General features: G+C 37.5%; 1 protein-coding gene across 1 annotated transcript in view; it reads right to left on the reverse strand.

The window, feature by feature from the left end:
- aqr (aquarius intron-binding spliceosomal factor) overlaps window positions 1-16,075 on the reverse strand; it is a 46,972-nt gene that overhangs the window by 24,344 nt on the left and 6,553 nt on the right. Inside the window, exons 11-25 of the mRNA XM_008399793.1 lie at window positions 15,159-15,223; window positions 13,668-13,784; window positions 12,881-12,994; window positions 12,621-12,724; window positions 9,182-9,284; window positions 8,138-8,258; window positions 7,740-7,881; window positions 7,252-7,430; window positions 6,696-6,863; window positions 4,239-4,408; window positions 3,586-3,827; window positions 3,292-3,441; window positions 3,023-3,092; window positions 1,552-1,662; window positions 1,069-1,178 (exon numbers count right to left, since the gene is read on the reverse strand). Of these exons, the coding sequence (XP_008398015.1) occupies window positions 1,069-1,178; window positions 1,552-1,662; window positions 3,023-3,092; window positions 3,292-3,441; window positions 3,586-3,827; window positions 4,239-4,408; window positions 6,696-6,863; window positions 7,252-7,430; window positions 7,740-7,881; window positions 8,138-8,258; window positions 9,182-9,284; window positions 12,621-12,724; window positions 12,881-12,994; window positions 13,668-13,784; window positions 15,159-15,223 (1,966 nt within the window). The remainder of the gene's footprint in view (window positions 1-1,068; window positions 1,179-1,551; window positions 1,663-3,022; window positions 3,093-3,291; window positions 3,442-3,585; window positions 3,828-4,238; window positions 4,409-6,695; window positions 6,864-7,251; window positions 7,431-7,739; window positions 7,882-8,137; window positions 8,259-9,181; window positions 9,285-12,620; window positions 12,725-12,880; window positions 12,995-13,667; window positions 13,785-15,158; window positions 15,224-16,075) is intronic.

Genomic DNA, 16,075 nt, shown 5'->3' on the forward strand with positions numbered 1-16,075 from the left:
AACAGATCCCAGGAACAACATCAGACATCTCAGTCCAGAAATGTGCAGTTCTAGGCACAGCCAAGATACTGCGCAGAACCCTCAAGCTCCCAGGCCTCTGGTAGAGGACCCGAGCTCAGAGGATGAAACAGACCACCCGCGGAGGGTGAGAAGGGAATTTTTTTTTTTTTTTTTTATATATAAAATGCTGGCGATCAGTTATGTAAGAGCTGCACTCTGCATTAGAATTAAAACATGTTTAATTTAAAACATGCTTCCTCACCTGAACCTAATGACCATTTTAATGATTTTTTAAAGAAAATTAGGTTCATTTATTCATGCAGTCACTTGTGAATGTATTTATTTCATTATCCCATCACACTCTTTAATTACCTGTCAAATAAATATAAATGAAATACCCTGTCAGCAATATCCAACCATTAATAAATAACAATCAAAACAAATTGCAGCTTGTTTCTTACACTGACTAAGGCATCATCAAGTTTTTGATTTATATATATATATAAAGTGATTTTTAAAGGCAAAATTCACTCAGAGCAATTTCTGATTATTTAATAACAAATTATTAATCCATTTAATCTCAATTAATATGAACCATCTGTTAATATTGTGCTGCAATCACTGAAATATAGACTAGCATGAACACATTTTTAGATAAACAATTATGAAGCTACAAAAAAGGGTTTAATAACTTAAACCTGGAGTCCTGCTCCATCCAGCTCTGTACAGTGACATAACTTGGGCTGTTTTTAAAAAATGATAACTATCAAAACAGCTTTCAGCATATGATGTTTCTTACTCTCCAGCAAAAGAAAGCAACGCATTGATCAAACAAAGAGTGGAGAAACAATATTTTTTGATTAGTGAAAAGGCCTATGTATGCAGTAAAGCCTAATAAATTAAAACAATGTCTGCAGCGTGGCACATGAGGTTATTAGGAACTCCAGTCACTGTGCATAAATTATTAAGAACATGGGCAGCTGTTTTCTGGACTGTGAGGGCAGGTGAGTTTATACACCATCAGTATGTATGTGTGTGTTTTTTCCACTGGTTTCTTGCTGTCCTCACCTGCTGAAGTCTTTCTCTGTCTCCAGTTCCTCCTCTCCGTGGCCCAGACGCAGAAGGTGGCGCTCATCAATGTCTAGAGCCATGATCTTTTCAAAGAGCTGGTTCAAAGCCTGGTGTAGAAGAAAACATGCAAGGAGGTTCATTTTGTAACTATTTGATGCTCATTTTAAGCTAATTAGGTATATATTAACATTGGTAAAAAGTTAGGATTCTACAGGGAATAAATACAGGAGGGGGATTATTATCGAGCTATGTTTCTGACGGATAAGGTTCCTTCTGGTAAGCATTCACTGGTGTAAAACAAGAGCAGATTACTTTATGATTTAATACTTAAGGGGAGGACTGCAGCACAAAGGAGCTTAAGTTTTTCCTTCATGGTATAAATGTGACTGTTGCCTTATTAAGCTGCGAATTCTCCAGACACTTATTTCAGCAGTGTTTGCAAAACCGTTTTTCCGTGTCTTTGAGTTTGAGTGTGCTGACCTGATTGGAGTGAGTCACTATTAGAGTCCTTTGCTCAGGAAAATTGTGATAGAGGTTTGAGATGATCTGAACAGCCACGTCAGTCTTTCCAGTGCCCGGCGGTCCCACAACCTGCGGGCAAAAAGGAATAAGACAGTTATGAAGAAAGGAATTAATAATGGGCAGACAAGAAGACATAAAAAGGTACAATAGGGAAAAAGCAAAGTATGCATTTCCATAATCTGACTCATAAGTTTTCAGTCCTTTTTTATGATATGCACACAAAATTAACAAGGACTAAAAAGAAGCATCTTTCCATCTTTCTACAGATGTCAGACCTGAATCATTGGACAAATAGGTGGATGGACAGATCAATACACTATTAAACGGAACGAATGGATAAATGGAGGAAGGGATTGTCAAACAAATAGACAAATGGAAGACCAGACATTTAGACGACTAAACAGACGGATGGACAAGAGATGCAGAATAAATTGGGGAAATGTAAAAGATTCTTCCGTACTTATTGATACCTGGAAAACACTGAGATCAAATTCAACATTTCCCCTGACCTGTCCATATTGTGTAGGAATCCCAAGTTCGATCCAAAAATGTATTTTGACAACTTTGATTTTTAAGCATTTTGCAACAACAAGATTTGTGGTTCAATGAAGTGAAGCTCGAATGGAAGCAGTGCATTACGGTGGATGCTGGAAACAAGTTATTTTGAATGCACATGCAGGTAAGGACAGAGAGCCAGTGGGGGGAATAAATTACACTTCCAGTCTTTCTGTTATACTTACTATGTAAATACTGCTGCCACTTTACTACTGAGCTCAAGTTAACATGATAACCCCGAGCTCTATTTATTCGACTAACAAGAAGAGGGCGATGTGGTTATATCTAATACACTAAATACATATTCATGAAACATGTTGGTTTTAGCATGAGTCTCTCAGGTGAGTAATCTCTGCTAAAAATAGTAAGCACAATTACATATGCATACATAAATCTGCACATAATCAGCTGGTTGGTTTCCCTACATGAAAGCCAGCGAAACAAGGTGGTACAGGGTGCTTCTTCGGTCTGCTAATGAATATGGTGTAAACCAAGGAGGGTTAGAAGAGGACAGATCAAGATAATAGCATGCACCAACAGCTGCCTTATGACCCTGAGGAGAGCTTTCAGTCACCACAGAGGAACATGGTACACCACTCTTCATATCTAAATACCAGGCTGCGGTTAAACACTGGTGAGTATGGGAATAAGTTGAGGAATTCATAGTTTCATTGTCATTTTGTTTTATGTTGAGCATTTTATTGCCCGAGACATCTCACTGCAGAAATTTGTATTTTTATTTATTTATTTTTTCTTGCAAAAACAATCTTATTACCATTATTCGCCATATATTTGTGCTGAATTTTATCTTATGCATCATAAACAAGAAAACTCAGAAAACAAAAAAAACAAGAAAAAAAAATACAATCCTTACCATTGTTAGTCCTGGCTGCATCCCGGCTCGAATGGCTTCAATCTGAGTTGGTGTGAACTGAATCGTATTCCTGTAAGAATTTTACAGTTCTGATGTTAATAATTCTGATGACATGTTTGCATGTTTTATGCTTCATCTGTTACTTTTCAAGATCACATTAAAGGATCACTACAAAAAACCTATGCTGCAGAGAGAAGTCTGCATGACAAAGCTCACAATGGCAAGTGTCTTTTGGGCTACAAGAAGTCATGCAAAAAGACATCAAGCACCTTTTGGGCTGGTTGTAGGGATATGGCCCACGGTTGGGGGCGACATATGGTTCCACATTTAAAGTTTTATCTTCCTCACTGTCCTTCTCTTCTTCATCAGCCTTTCTCTTCTTTCCTTTGTCTTTTGTGGTTGAGATGGGAAACTTGATTCTGGGAAGCAATGGCAGAGGTTATTATCATAAATTGTAAATAAATTATATATATTGTAAAATTCCATAAACTAAATCAGACGTATTTAGAAGGTAAATAATGGTAATAGTTATATAAACATGCATTAAATTTTTTGATTTCTACCTGAAAGGAGGAACTTGGAGTTCAGGATTCTCCTCCAGAACCTTTATGGTGTAGCCAGGAAAACACGACCGCAAGTGGTCCAGAGACAGGAAGGTGTCGTTGAAGTCCAACGTGGAGATCTGATTGGGCATCTTTGAGTAGTGGGCGCTGCCCGGGTCACCGTAGCCAAGGATAATGTCATGAAGCCAGTCAGGCACAACACATTCTGTGTTCATCAGGTGCCTGATTGTCTCCAGCACCGCCTGAAACACAAATTAAAACAGATTGAAGGGGCAAATCAGAAAAAAACAAAAAAAAAAAAACAGTCATGTCTCTAGAGGCGGTTTAGCAGAATAATAATATCCGACAAGGACTAAGTTAACATGAGGTAATTTTATGCCAGCAAATTATGTTTTGACAAGCTACTAATTTTCTAAAAATGTAAAAATGTAAATATTTCTACAAACAGTAGAAATATTTGTTCTTATTTTTATCTCAATTTCCCAATTTCTCAATTCTTTTTGGACAATTTTTAAAGTATATATATAAAAGCTTGCATTGATCTGATATAAATAAAAATAAAATGGCTCTTTGCATGACTACTATTACAAAGTGAGTCAGAGACTAATGGCAAAATTCAAAAGCAAAATTATCTTCAGGTTTGTAGTCTTTACCTTGAAATTGTTCTCTTTGGGTTTGCGTCTCATGATAATGTTGAAGGTCTCATATGGGTCTTCAGTTCCATTCTGAATGCTGCTGGTCATGTCCTGCTGATACTGGTTTGGGTCGAGCCAAACACGAAAAGTTCTGGTGTCCCCACGTAGCTTGGGTTTGGGTTCAGGTCCTGGTTCAAGAGGGAGAAAGAAGAAATCATGTTTCTCATAATTAATACAAATGCATACCACATTTTGCACATCCTTATTAGAAAAAAAAAATTAAACCCATGCACCATTTGACTTTCATGTGGCAATTATGTACTACTTTGTGTTTACCACAAAAAACCTAATAACATATCTTTAAATATGTGCTTTTAATGTACTAAAATCTAAGCACAGTACAGGATTGAAATGTCATAAATATGAACTTATATTTGCAGTTATTAAAATGATCAGAATAAAAACAGGTCAATTATTCATCAACACAAAAAACATGCTTCTCATGTTTCTCTCAAAACAGTATTACTGTATTTAAGCAGCATAACATCTTCAACTGGACAGGACAGTCAATGATAACTTAAAAAAGGCAGATCTTATTTTGTTTACTCATACCTAACTTAACCCTTCAGCAAATGCTCAGTGATTTATGTGACATGGACACACTACGCAGCTAGCACAGAGCCACTTACCCCTGCCGGGGATCTGAAAGTTTAAGCAAGCCCACTCCGGCAGGACATGTCTCCTGGCATTGTGTCTACTTAGAAAACCCTTCCTTCTCCATATTTGATCAAAGCAGATGAGACAGGATAGGGAAAAGGGTGCTTCGACAAAGGGACACATGCTCTGAGGGAAGACTAAGAAGATGCTTGGAGGGTAAGTTGGGTGAAGCTGCAGAAGCAAATCACTTCAAATTGCTACAGCAGGTAGCAATTTACCACTCAAGTAATTGGCAAATCTGTCAATAAGTTTTTTGTTTTTTTTTTAAATATGCTTTACTCAATTATATAGAATGTTGTCACTATTATTTTATGTGTTAAAGCTGTTTTTATGCTTTATACCAACAGGTTAAAAAACACAAATAAGCTAATTTTCTTTAACTTTTCTGGGTTACCATTACTTGGAGTACTCCCTATTTAACCCAGAAAAGGATTATTTTAGTTTATTAGTAATATCAGAAATTGTGGAGTACGCACTATTTAGATCAACATTATACAGCCCAGAAATGGAATCAGAATCAGAATAACTACGAACTTGGAATCCAGAAATACTTAACAGGAACAGTCACTGCTTAGTTTATATTACTTTTAACCCAGAAAAGGATTTAGAACAAACTTAGAATTGTGGAGTACTCACTTTAACCCAGAAAAGGAATTAGATCAGTCATTCTTTAGTTTATTTTATCAGAAACTGTAGAGTACTCACTACTTAGAAATGGAATTAGATACTTAGCAACCCTGAACATAGGTACATACATAGGTACATAGGTGCACCTATGTAAACTAGGTGCAGCTTAAAGTATGCACCTAGTTTACATACTTTAGAACAACATTAGATTTGTTTTCTTTACTCTTTTTTTTCCTTTGGTTTGTTATTTTGTTTATATTTCCGTTTAACTCATGTAAAGCACTTTGAATTGCCTTGTTGCTGAAAATGGTCATTTTATAAATAAAATGACCTTACCTTACTTTTAGGTACTTTAAGTACTAAATACTTTTTCTTCTTAAATGGCAGATTTGAGCCATTTAAGGATTTCTTTGTGCTTTTCATATTTCGAAAAGCACAAAGAAATCAAAATTATTCAGATTATATTTAGTGTTGTAAAAAGATTTTTACTAAAGACATATTTCATTTTCAGATGAAAGAGGGATGAATTCATACACTGTGCTGATAATGATTTTTGGGAGTGGTCAGAAAGCATGCATGGAATGCATTTCAAAAAGGGTATTTTAATGGCACCAACTTCTTATTGCAACACATTTATACTCTAATAAAACAAATGTCAGAACAACAATTTACTGATTTATAAAGCTTAAATGTGCAGCACTTATGTAAGAACATTACAGAAATGATTTTTTAAACAATGAAAAACAGAAGAAAAAAAAGCTAAAAACTTTAATTTGTTTAATTTAGAGAATAAGAGGGTGATTCAGTTGCACCAGCTGCACAGAAATAAAACTAAGCAGCATAAAATAAAGACTTAATCAGCTGCAAGCTGGTCCTATAGCTGAGAAAACAATCTATGGTAAAATATATTACAACTGGGAAAGTAAAAGCTCCGGAAAAATTAGGCAAAACTCAGGGTTGTTGTTGATCTAAAGTTGATGAAATGTAATCAGTAACATACCAGGTCTAAATTAAAATTCTACCATAAAAACACACGTCTGATCCGTCCTGAGGATTTGCTTGTAGTAATAAACACCTGCTTAAATGTCTCATGGCTTTCTGGTGTGTTTTCACAGATAATTGCTACTTTACCTTCTTCAATGACACGGCCCTTTTCATCCAGCATACCCTGGACCTCGCAGCCTCTCACGTACACCAGGCCGGTCTGGTCCAAAAAGGGCTGACGTCGGTCGAAGCGAGTGCCGTAGAGCAACATGGGGCGCACCGTGATCAGAAAGCAAACGTCGTGCTTTCGCAGACCTGCAAAGAGGGAAAACAGAGAAGGAGAATTATTAGAGAGAACGGGAAAATGAAAACTTAAATTTAAACATGTTTTTATTTTTTTGAGGTTTACAGCAACAAATAAAAGATGAAGTTTATGTGGATCTGGACACTTAATCTAATACGTACATGTTCATACAACCATTTCACTCATCTAAGTATGTTGTCCCAAAAATTACCTCGAAGTTATAAGAATACTTTCTACAGAATTAACACCTCTGGAAGAGAACCGCTTTAATAAAATCAAACAATGTGATACATCTGTTATCTATTTGTTGTAAGAAATGCTTAATGGGGAAACACATGGCAGAAATTTTCCATAAAAAAATGTAAAAAGCATTTAAGTTGGATCACGGTCAGTTTTTACCTTCCCATTCTTGTTTGATGTGATCTTGGACATTGAGGTTGATTGTGACGTCAGCCCGTACACGAGCAGGCCAGCTCTCTCCGATGTTGGGCTTGGCAACTTCAACGATGGAAAAAGTAGTGATAGTCTGAGCCATCCGAGCCCAGCCTCCAAATACCACACCGCCATATTCTGACTGCCTGTGTGAACAGAAGGACAGGAGTCACCACAGGTGCTGAAGGCTGGTTAGAATTGGAAATCAGTTTGATCTAAGGCAACGCATGACTCTACAGCTTACTTATTTAAGTCTGGTAAAACACAGAGCAGGTTGCTGCATCACTTTACATACTTCAATTTCTTTTAAAGTTGGGCACTGGGTTTCTAAATGCCGCAATATGGGAAAAATTATCATCTGCCACTGTGTTTCAATGTGACGGCATCTACAGACAAGAACAGACACGCTAGTATCGATCTGTGTTTTACCTGCTGTTCTGAATCAGTTTACCCACCATGGTTTCATTCTCCACACCACGTCTTCAATGTCCTGTCTGATCTCATATGTGGACTCCAGACGAAAGAGGTTAAAGTTCCTCAAAAGGTAGTCGTGTAGCGTCAGGAACTGGAGATTCAGCTTCGGTAGCGCCAAGCAACCTAAGAAGGTCAACAAGTCAAACAATAAACATGAGCAAAAACAAGGGATTTAACAAAGATTTTGAGTAAATCATGCTGATTTTATTTTATTTTTTTTATTGTGTCACCTCTAAATAAACAGGATTAAAACAGAAAAAGGTGCCAAAGCCCTGAAGGCACAGCACTTCACATAAAGCACAATACAATATGTGGGTGTAAAGACACTAACCGTACATAGCGCATTAATGAAATCCCAGTTCACACTTATTTTTCCTACCTTCGCCTGAGTAATACTCCGTTGGGACGATGTTCTCATCCCAGATTATCTTCTCTGTGGGATAAAGGGGCATCTGGTTCAACTGCTCAATCTGAGAGATTCTGCGCTCATGGCGAGACACCTATGGGTGATTGAGATAAAACGTAGACAGAAATTCAAGGTTACAAATGTAAGAAAAACATTCTGCTGCTGCCTTAGCTCCATGTTTATTATCTTCATTATATCTAGAAAACTTAGAAAACACCTGCTGATATTTCACTTTTAAGGTGCAAAGGTGGTATATTAAACATAGAGACATAAAAATAACCATTTTTTTCCCATGTTATTTTTATCTATTTATTTATTTCGAACATGATATAAGTATGAAATCACACACAAGAACATGGAATGCAAAAGACACATATTTGTCTACCACAATAATCTCAACATGCCCGAAAAAGAGTAGGAAGAAGTAAGAAACTTATGAACTCCTACCCCACAAACTCGTACCATATTTTGAGTTGGACCCTCATTATTAAATCAAATAAAAAAAATAAACCTAGGTTAATTAATTTTCCAATTTATCTGGGTTTAAATATGTCTAAATATATGCATCTATACACACACACATTCATATGCGTTGGTCTCAATTAACACACATTAGTGCTATTTCTCACCCATATTTCTATATCTTGAGAGAATTATCTTCTTATATTTCCTTTTAAATTGTATTAAATTTTGACTTTGTCTTATCTCCTCATTTAACGTGTTCCATAATTTTACACCATGAATTAAAATACAATGTGTTAAAAAAATAGTCCACAAATTATTGCCATCCGATCAGTCAGTTAGGCAACCAACATTGATAATATCAACTTAAAAGTGTAACCAACTTAAAAGCACAAAAGAAACTAAATAGATGCTTTTCAGAAAAAAAAGACCTACTTCTTGCAAAAATGAAATTTTTCTCTTCAGTTTTAAATATTTTAAGTAACACACATTTACTACAGCAGTTCAAATGATGACGTCTTCACTCGGACAACATCTTAAAACACTGAAACCTACCATCATCTCCAGGAGAAATTCTTTCTCAATGGTTGTGTCTTGGCCTTCAGGCAGCTCAGGCAGCAGACACAGGTATGAGGCCACCCGGTGGAGCATATTGGGACTGCAGAGAAACAGAAAAACAATTGGTTAGTCAGCGAAAAAATGAAAACCGGAAAAAAAAAATATTCCTGTGATATTAATTTAGCTGACATTCATTCAGAGTATGCAGGATTGAAATCAGATATTAGCTGACTGGAGTACTGAGATAATGACTTTTGGCAATGACTAAAATGACGACGATTCACAGGAACGACAAGGACAACATGGTTTTTACCCACATCCGATAGATATAAAACAGTTTGATGCTTCTGCATATCTATGAGGAAAAATCAGTCTCTCTAGCACTTTTTGAAACTACATTCCTGATAGACAAACGTTTAAAATTCTGTCAACACTGTATGTGTGACAATACACAGCCTTATCAAAACTCATGCTTATTAGCACTGCGGCACAAAGCAATTTCTCTGTTTGGCTTGAGACGGCCCTTCTGCACCGTCAGCATGTGTGCTAAGGGCCGAGGGCGCACTCCGAGACAGGATTAGGAAAACCAAAGCCCATCTCAGTCTCGGAAAGCTGAGGCGCGGCTCTTTGCATGCAGACTCGTTTTAATCAGCCTTCCATACAGGCAGACTCTGGTGAACAGCGAAGGACAGGACCTGGACATGTTGTGACAGGCCTGGACAGCCACATGTGGCACAAAGCAACTGCGACCATGCATGCGCACCCCCACTCTTGAGCAGCAGGGTGGCAATTTTGCCAATGTTGCACTTTGGTGGCCCAGCGAATGACCTGGCATGGCTCGCCTGGAAGTTCCTTCCCTCAGCAACAAGATAACGTTGGCACAATAAGTCATTCGGGGTAAGAGAGATGACTGGATCAGGTCCTGACTGACAGCGGAGACTCTGACAGGGTGGAGTGGGGACATTTTAAGAACAAGGTAGAGCGGGGACATATCAGGAACTTTTCAATAGTAAATTGGAAATGTATGTGATGACCTCCCTTTAATCTAATCATCATGTCATTTTCACGTCTGTAGAACATATGACGTTATTACGATGCCAATCACTATCCTGTACAAACCTGGGAAATATTGTTGTATTAACTTAATATTGTTTCAATGTGAAAATGTACTGTAAAAACAAGAAAAAGCATTTTTGGTGTAATAAAATGTTCATGTTCTAACAGGATATAGCTGTGTTTTTCTTTTGCTCGGGTGGCAGCTCTACGCTTAAATACAAATGCACCAAACACTTTCCTGATTCTTCTACTTTGAGTTGCTCTATAAAATGTGACAAAGTTTGTTATTGTGATGAGGCAAAATGCGAAATGGTTTAAAAGTGTATGACTACTTTGCAAAGCCTTGTAAGTTTGATCAACTTTTTTGAGTCGAGTAAAATAAATGTCTCAGTATTTTTGTCACTTTACTAAGACAATGTTGTATTTAGCTAGCAAAGGAGGGTTAGGATTCAGTAAATTCACCAGTTTGAGGAAAACAATCACAAGTACAAATGTATTCCTTTGAGAACAAATACTGCTGCCACTGCATTTCATCATGTAGTTAACGTCTCTTCTTTGACTACGATGCATTTGCTATGTTTGAAAGAACTGACAGTGCGTCTCCATGCAGGCAGACTGGTAGGAGTGATTATAAGTGTGGGCAGGTGATGCAATAATGATGCATTTGTTGTGTGTGAGGCACTTAGCGGATAAATTCAGAGTGGTGGTTGACTGGGAGCTTAGCCGGTGATTAGCACAGCTGGAATAAACTGGCATTTGGATGAGTTGTTTGGGCGAAAACTGCATGGCTAAATCTGATCGCCACATTTAGTTACTCAACGGTTTCTTCAGTGGCAGGTAGGAAAGCCGTGGAAAATGCAGCCTGTTCAATTTTCAAAACCCAAATTCTGGGAGGAGAAAAAAATAAAAAATTTATACCAACATGTGAAATGGCTCACCCTGTTTAATGATCTCATAGGGTTAAAGCACAGTGACAACATGCACTTGGGGAAATTACAATGTCAAAACACATACATCTAATAAGCTTTTGCAGATCAGCTGCATATGATTATGCATTTATGTACACCTGAAGTTAATCTAGATTCTCACAGCCACTCAGACACAGGACTGCTCATCAAAGTGAGGGTGGTCTTTGGCTATTTGGCAAGCTAATATGATCTGACAAACACAGCTGTTCAAAGAGTTTATTCTCGAGCCGCTGCAAATCGATTAAATTAATGAGGCGTGCCTCTCTGGCTTGTACCAGCTGCCTGTTCAAGGGTTCACTAGCCGCCTTTTAGCAAGGAAGTCAGGCAGCAATGGCAGCTTGGCTATATTACAACACAGTGGTAACTTAACTGTAAATGTAAGGCCTGAATTTTGACTGCGGCTTCTGTGACATTCAGATGAGGTAATGTTCCTCCAAACACTGGCTTTTAAGGATTGTCGAGTCCTTGTCTTCATTTAACCTGAAAAATGTGTTAAAAGCTTTATATTTTATAGTCTAAATGTCTGGCCTAAATTTGGCCACAAAAAAGAGACGAAGTGTAATTAGCTGATTTGATCAATTTTAACAATGTGTCAAGCATTTACACACTATATGCACACTTATTAGGCAAGTAAGCATTTAAACCATATTTTTAAACTCAAAATTATATAAACTAAAATGTGTTTTAGGCACATTAGGTGATGTGAATTTGTATAATGAGGAAGGGTCTGGTGTAAAGAGATCGCCTCTCTTTCAAAGTGTAAACAATTTCTAGGAAGCTTAAATTGCACAGGCAAAAGGGGCCATAAATCATATCTAACAGACCTTGAAAAAAGCTGTTCAGAGGAACGCAACCCTTTGTAAATTGCCAAAATGTTGTGCCGTGATCAAAGTATCACAAAACGGGGGGGGGGGGACCCCTCACAGAATGGTTTGTTGCAAGAAACGTGTTGAGAAAAGTTACAAATTAAGTGCCAAACATTTGAGAAAAATCAAACGTGACGCTGTCATGTTCCAGAACTACAAGCTATCTGGACTTCCAAGGAGAAAAGTATGTTCAGTTCTCAGAGATATGGCCAGTGTAGGAAAGATTCAAACCCGCTCAACACTAAACAACATCCCACGATAAGATCGGTGAGATATGGGAGCAAGGTGGAGGTAGGGAACTAGTATCTGCAAATGTTAATACAGATGAGCTAATTACACCTTTTCAAAATGAAGATCAACTCCCACATCTACTGCCTTATTTAGCAATGCTTTCTTTAAGCAGTTATATAGGAAAACAAGATTTTTTACAAAGATGAAAAATGTTGTTGGAGAAACTGTATGAAAATAGACACAAAAAAAAACAGACTTAAACATCTTTGATCTTATCTTACAAATTCTAAGTCTGAGTCACTCTTCTTTCTTTACCTGAGATGCCCAAAGAGTTTGGTCAAAGACTCTCTAGTGTCCACAGAAGCAACACTGGACAATGCAAAGTCATGCAACTCCGGGAAATGAGCAAAGGCAGCTCTCTGAAAGGAAAATGAAGTTGTAAAAAAGTAATAAAATGTTGCATAATTACACATCATCAGTGAGCGGATGTAACATATTGTGAAATATATTACCAGGAGGAAAGACCCATGAAATTATCAGCAAAAGCATACAGCTGCCCTTTTTAGTGTTATTACCTGGAGTGAAGTGATTCTGTCATAGTGCAAAGTGGTCATCTCTTTCTGAGTCAAAGCATTTCCTGTCTGGTCATTGATCTCAAAGCCAGTGTAGAATTTCAGCATGTCAAGAAGCTACAATCAGAAGAGAGGATGAAACACTGAAATACTCTGTTTTGGTAGTTTGTTTGAGCCCCCCACCTGTTTTTGGTAAAGATGTGTACAAAGGCCTTAAAATAAAAAGCCATGAATACTCTGACTATAAAATGTCACTCTTTGCTCTAGGTCTCCAACAAAGAGCTAACAATTCAGCTGTGGAGATGTCCAGACTTATGGTCAACACATTTATTGCATTCATTTTTCAATAATTGCTGAGGAAATTAATGAGTGTGCCAACATTGATTTTGTTGTTCATATTGATGGATAAGGTGCACACGGGTTTGTGATGATTTACAGTGATATTACAAAACAAATAAAAGATATAATAAAAAGTATTGAAACATCCATTTCATTGGTAATGGATTTGATGGCAGCGTCTCCACTTCACTGGAGCCTAAGCCCGACTGCAACACAAATAATGCTAAAAATAAAAATAAAAATAAGAAGGCTACTTATGACTCCCATTACATCAAGTAGTGCATTTTTTTTCAGTGCAGCACATAATAACTATTTAATCATATCTGTTTCCAAAATTTTCTGAATCAGGTCATGCTACAGAAATAAAAGTTTCATTAAATTTAAGGTTTTTTACACCTCTTTGCATTCTCCCCCCATGTCTGTAAAGTTGAAATCTTTGCAAGTTTTGTACCTGACAGAAAAGGTGGCCCTCCTTCTCTCTTTTGGTGAGACTAGAAAGCTGGCAGTTGACCAGCAAGTGGGAGTCGTCCAGCACGGTATTGAACCAACGCCGCGTAGGAAGGAGCGCCTAGACAGACAAGTTCATGTACGTTGTCATTAAAATGGTTGTCGAGTTATGATTAGCAAGATGGGCTAATGCTTCTTTCTGTTTTAATGTTGACAGAAATGAAAAAAATATCAACACTGACGGTAAGACAACAACATACACTGTCAACTCCCTTTACTCTCATTAGAATAGAGGGATAAATGAAGCTTGTTGTTGCAGGAAGAGAGGAAATAATATAATGCTGTGCTTTGTAAAAACTGAAAATGCTTACGGGCAACTCAGAGGAAAAGCATGGCTGATACATACAGAATCAAACTACAACTAACTGAAAAAAAAACCCAAGCAAGGAAGCAATAAAGGTAAATGCATTAGAAACGTGAAATTCTAAAGAAAGAAACAAAACTAAAATGGAATCATCCTTTATTCATCTAAGACTGTTCTTCAGAGGTAGCAGGTGCAGCGAGTTACACCCAAAACACGAGCTGAACAGATACTTTGATATCCAGCACCATCTTTGATCTCAACACGGTCCTTGGAGCCAGCATAACGAAAGCCACACAGATCTTTTTCCTGGGCTCTCATTTCCAGGTCATCAGTGTGGAAAGGAAGTACGGGACTCCAGGCAACCGAGTCTTTGTAAAATGATATTGCTGAAGGACAGGGGAAGTCTGCGGAGACAGTCAGCTGGCCGGCCACTCGACGCTGCCAGGAACTGCAAGGCCAGCCTGTCAGCAAAACTCTATTCACCGCTAACAGCAGCACTAATATCGGTCTTATGGGATGATGTGTCATCACCAGCCTCCTTGACAAATTTACATTCCCAGGCCAGTTTCTTTTTATGCAAACGAATGCAATTAAATTTCACAAATGACATGACAAAACAAAGTGAATTTGTCACTGGCAGCTCTTTATCAAGTTTCCAAACAGCTCATCAAACCAAATAAAATTAAAGAAAAGAAGATCTCAAAATTGCATAATAATGATAAGAAAAAACACCAGTGAACAGAACTGTAACATTAATAGTAATACCACCATGTTCAGCAAGTCATGAGCCTGAAAGTAACTCCTCCTTTACTCGAATGAAACACTCCTGCTTCAAATACTGGAGGAAAAGTTTTTTACAAATGTTTTTCCAAATTCAACATTTTAAAAATTGGCAGAAAACCAAAAGATTATTGGCCGTAACTGTAGGAGAAGGTGATTCTACAAAGTATTCATTTGGGAGGAGCTAAAAACTGATATCAGACCATCAAGTTTCAGCTGTAAAAATGTTATTAATTTGTGAGTAATAAGCTGTTACACTGTAAATGTCAAATAAAACATGACAGAAATGCATGAATAGATACATTTTGTAAGACTGTCTAAGATAGAATGTGAATAAATTATGTGTCTTACCTCTAAATCAATCAGCAGCTCAATGAATCTTTCGCAGTAATGCACTTTTTCCATGGGAACAGGCCCTGTGAACAATAAAAGACATTGATCTAACAACACACTTTTAAGAAAGATATGAAACACAGGATGTTGCTGTGCTGTAAAGGACCCATATTTTCATATTTTCATTAAAGAAATGCACGTGGACAACAATGAAGGTGTCATGCTGTCCGAACGGACCTTTCCATAAGATGCTGCATGTTCAGCAGAGCGGCATGCTGGGACCCAGCTCCTCATTATAGCCGACGAATGCAGCAAGGATCAGAGTGAAGCGTATCCCGCTGGCCTTTAGATCATAATCTAGAATGTCAGCGTTGAATTCTACCTAAACACAGATTCTGTTTTTAGCATTCAGGTAGGGGGTCTGTGTGTCGGCCTGCATTACCACACACTGTGGTCGGTGCCCGTGGGTGTACGGCGGCTGAGTGAATGCTTCTTCGCCAGCACTCAGAAGGAAAGTTAGAAAGTAGTGCAACTCAAAGCATGCGTTAAAAAAAGTGATGTCTTCAACTCCGCAGAGTTTATCTGTTGTGTATCTTGATACTTGTGGAACTTTTTTAATTGTTGCATAGCTTTGGCGACATTGATCCAAATGGCATAAAATGTGTCCAAGTTGAAAACTGTACAGTTCATTTAAAGTTTCAATATGCCCAATATGTCCAAGTTGTTGTACTGCCTATTAAATCAAATTAATACATTTGAATACAATATTTTTAAATACACTATCACTGCAATTTGATTTATGTTTATTTTCTACTTTATGGGGTTCAAATCCCTTCAGAACGCTACTTTTTAGTAGCATTTTTCATTTGGTGAAGATACTTTTCATCCACTGTTTATCTACCAATCTGCATGTAATGAATGAAAATATATATATA

The sequence above is a fragment of the Poecilia reticulata genome, linkage group LG22 (assembly GCF_000633615.1).
Source record: "Poecilia reticulata strain Guanapo linkage group LG22, Guppy_female_1.0+MT, whole genome shotgun sequence".
In the NCBI taxonomy this organism is placed as follows: domain Eukaryota; kingdom Metazoa; phylum Chordata; class Actinopteri; order Cyprinodontiformes; family Poeciliidae; genus Poecilia; species Poecilia reticulata.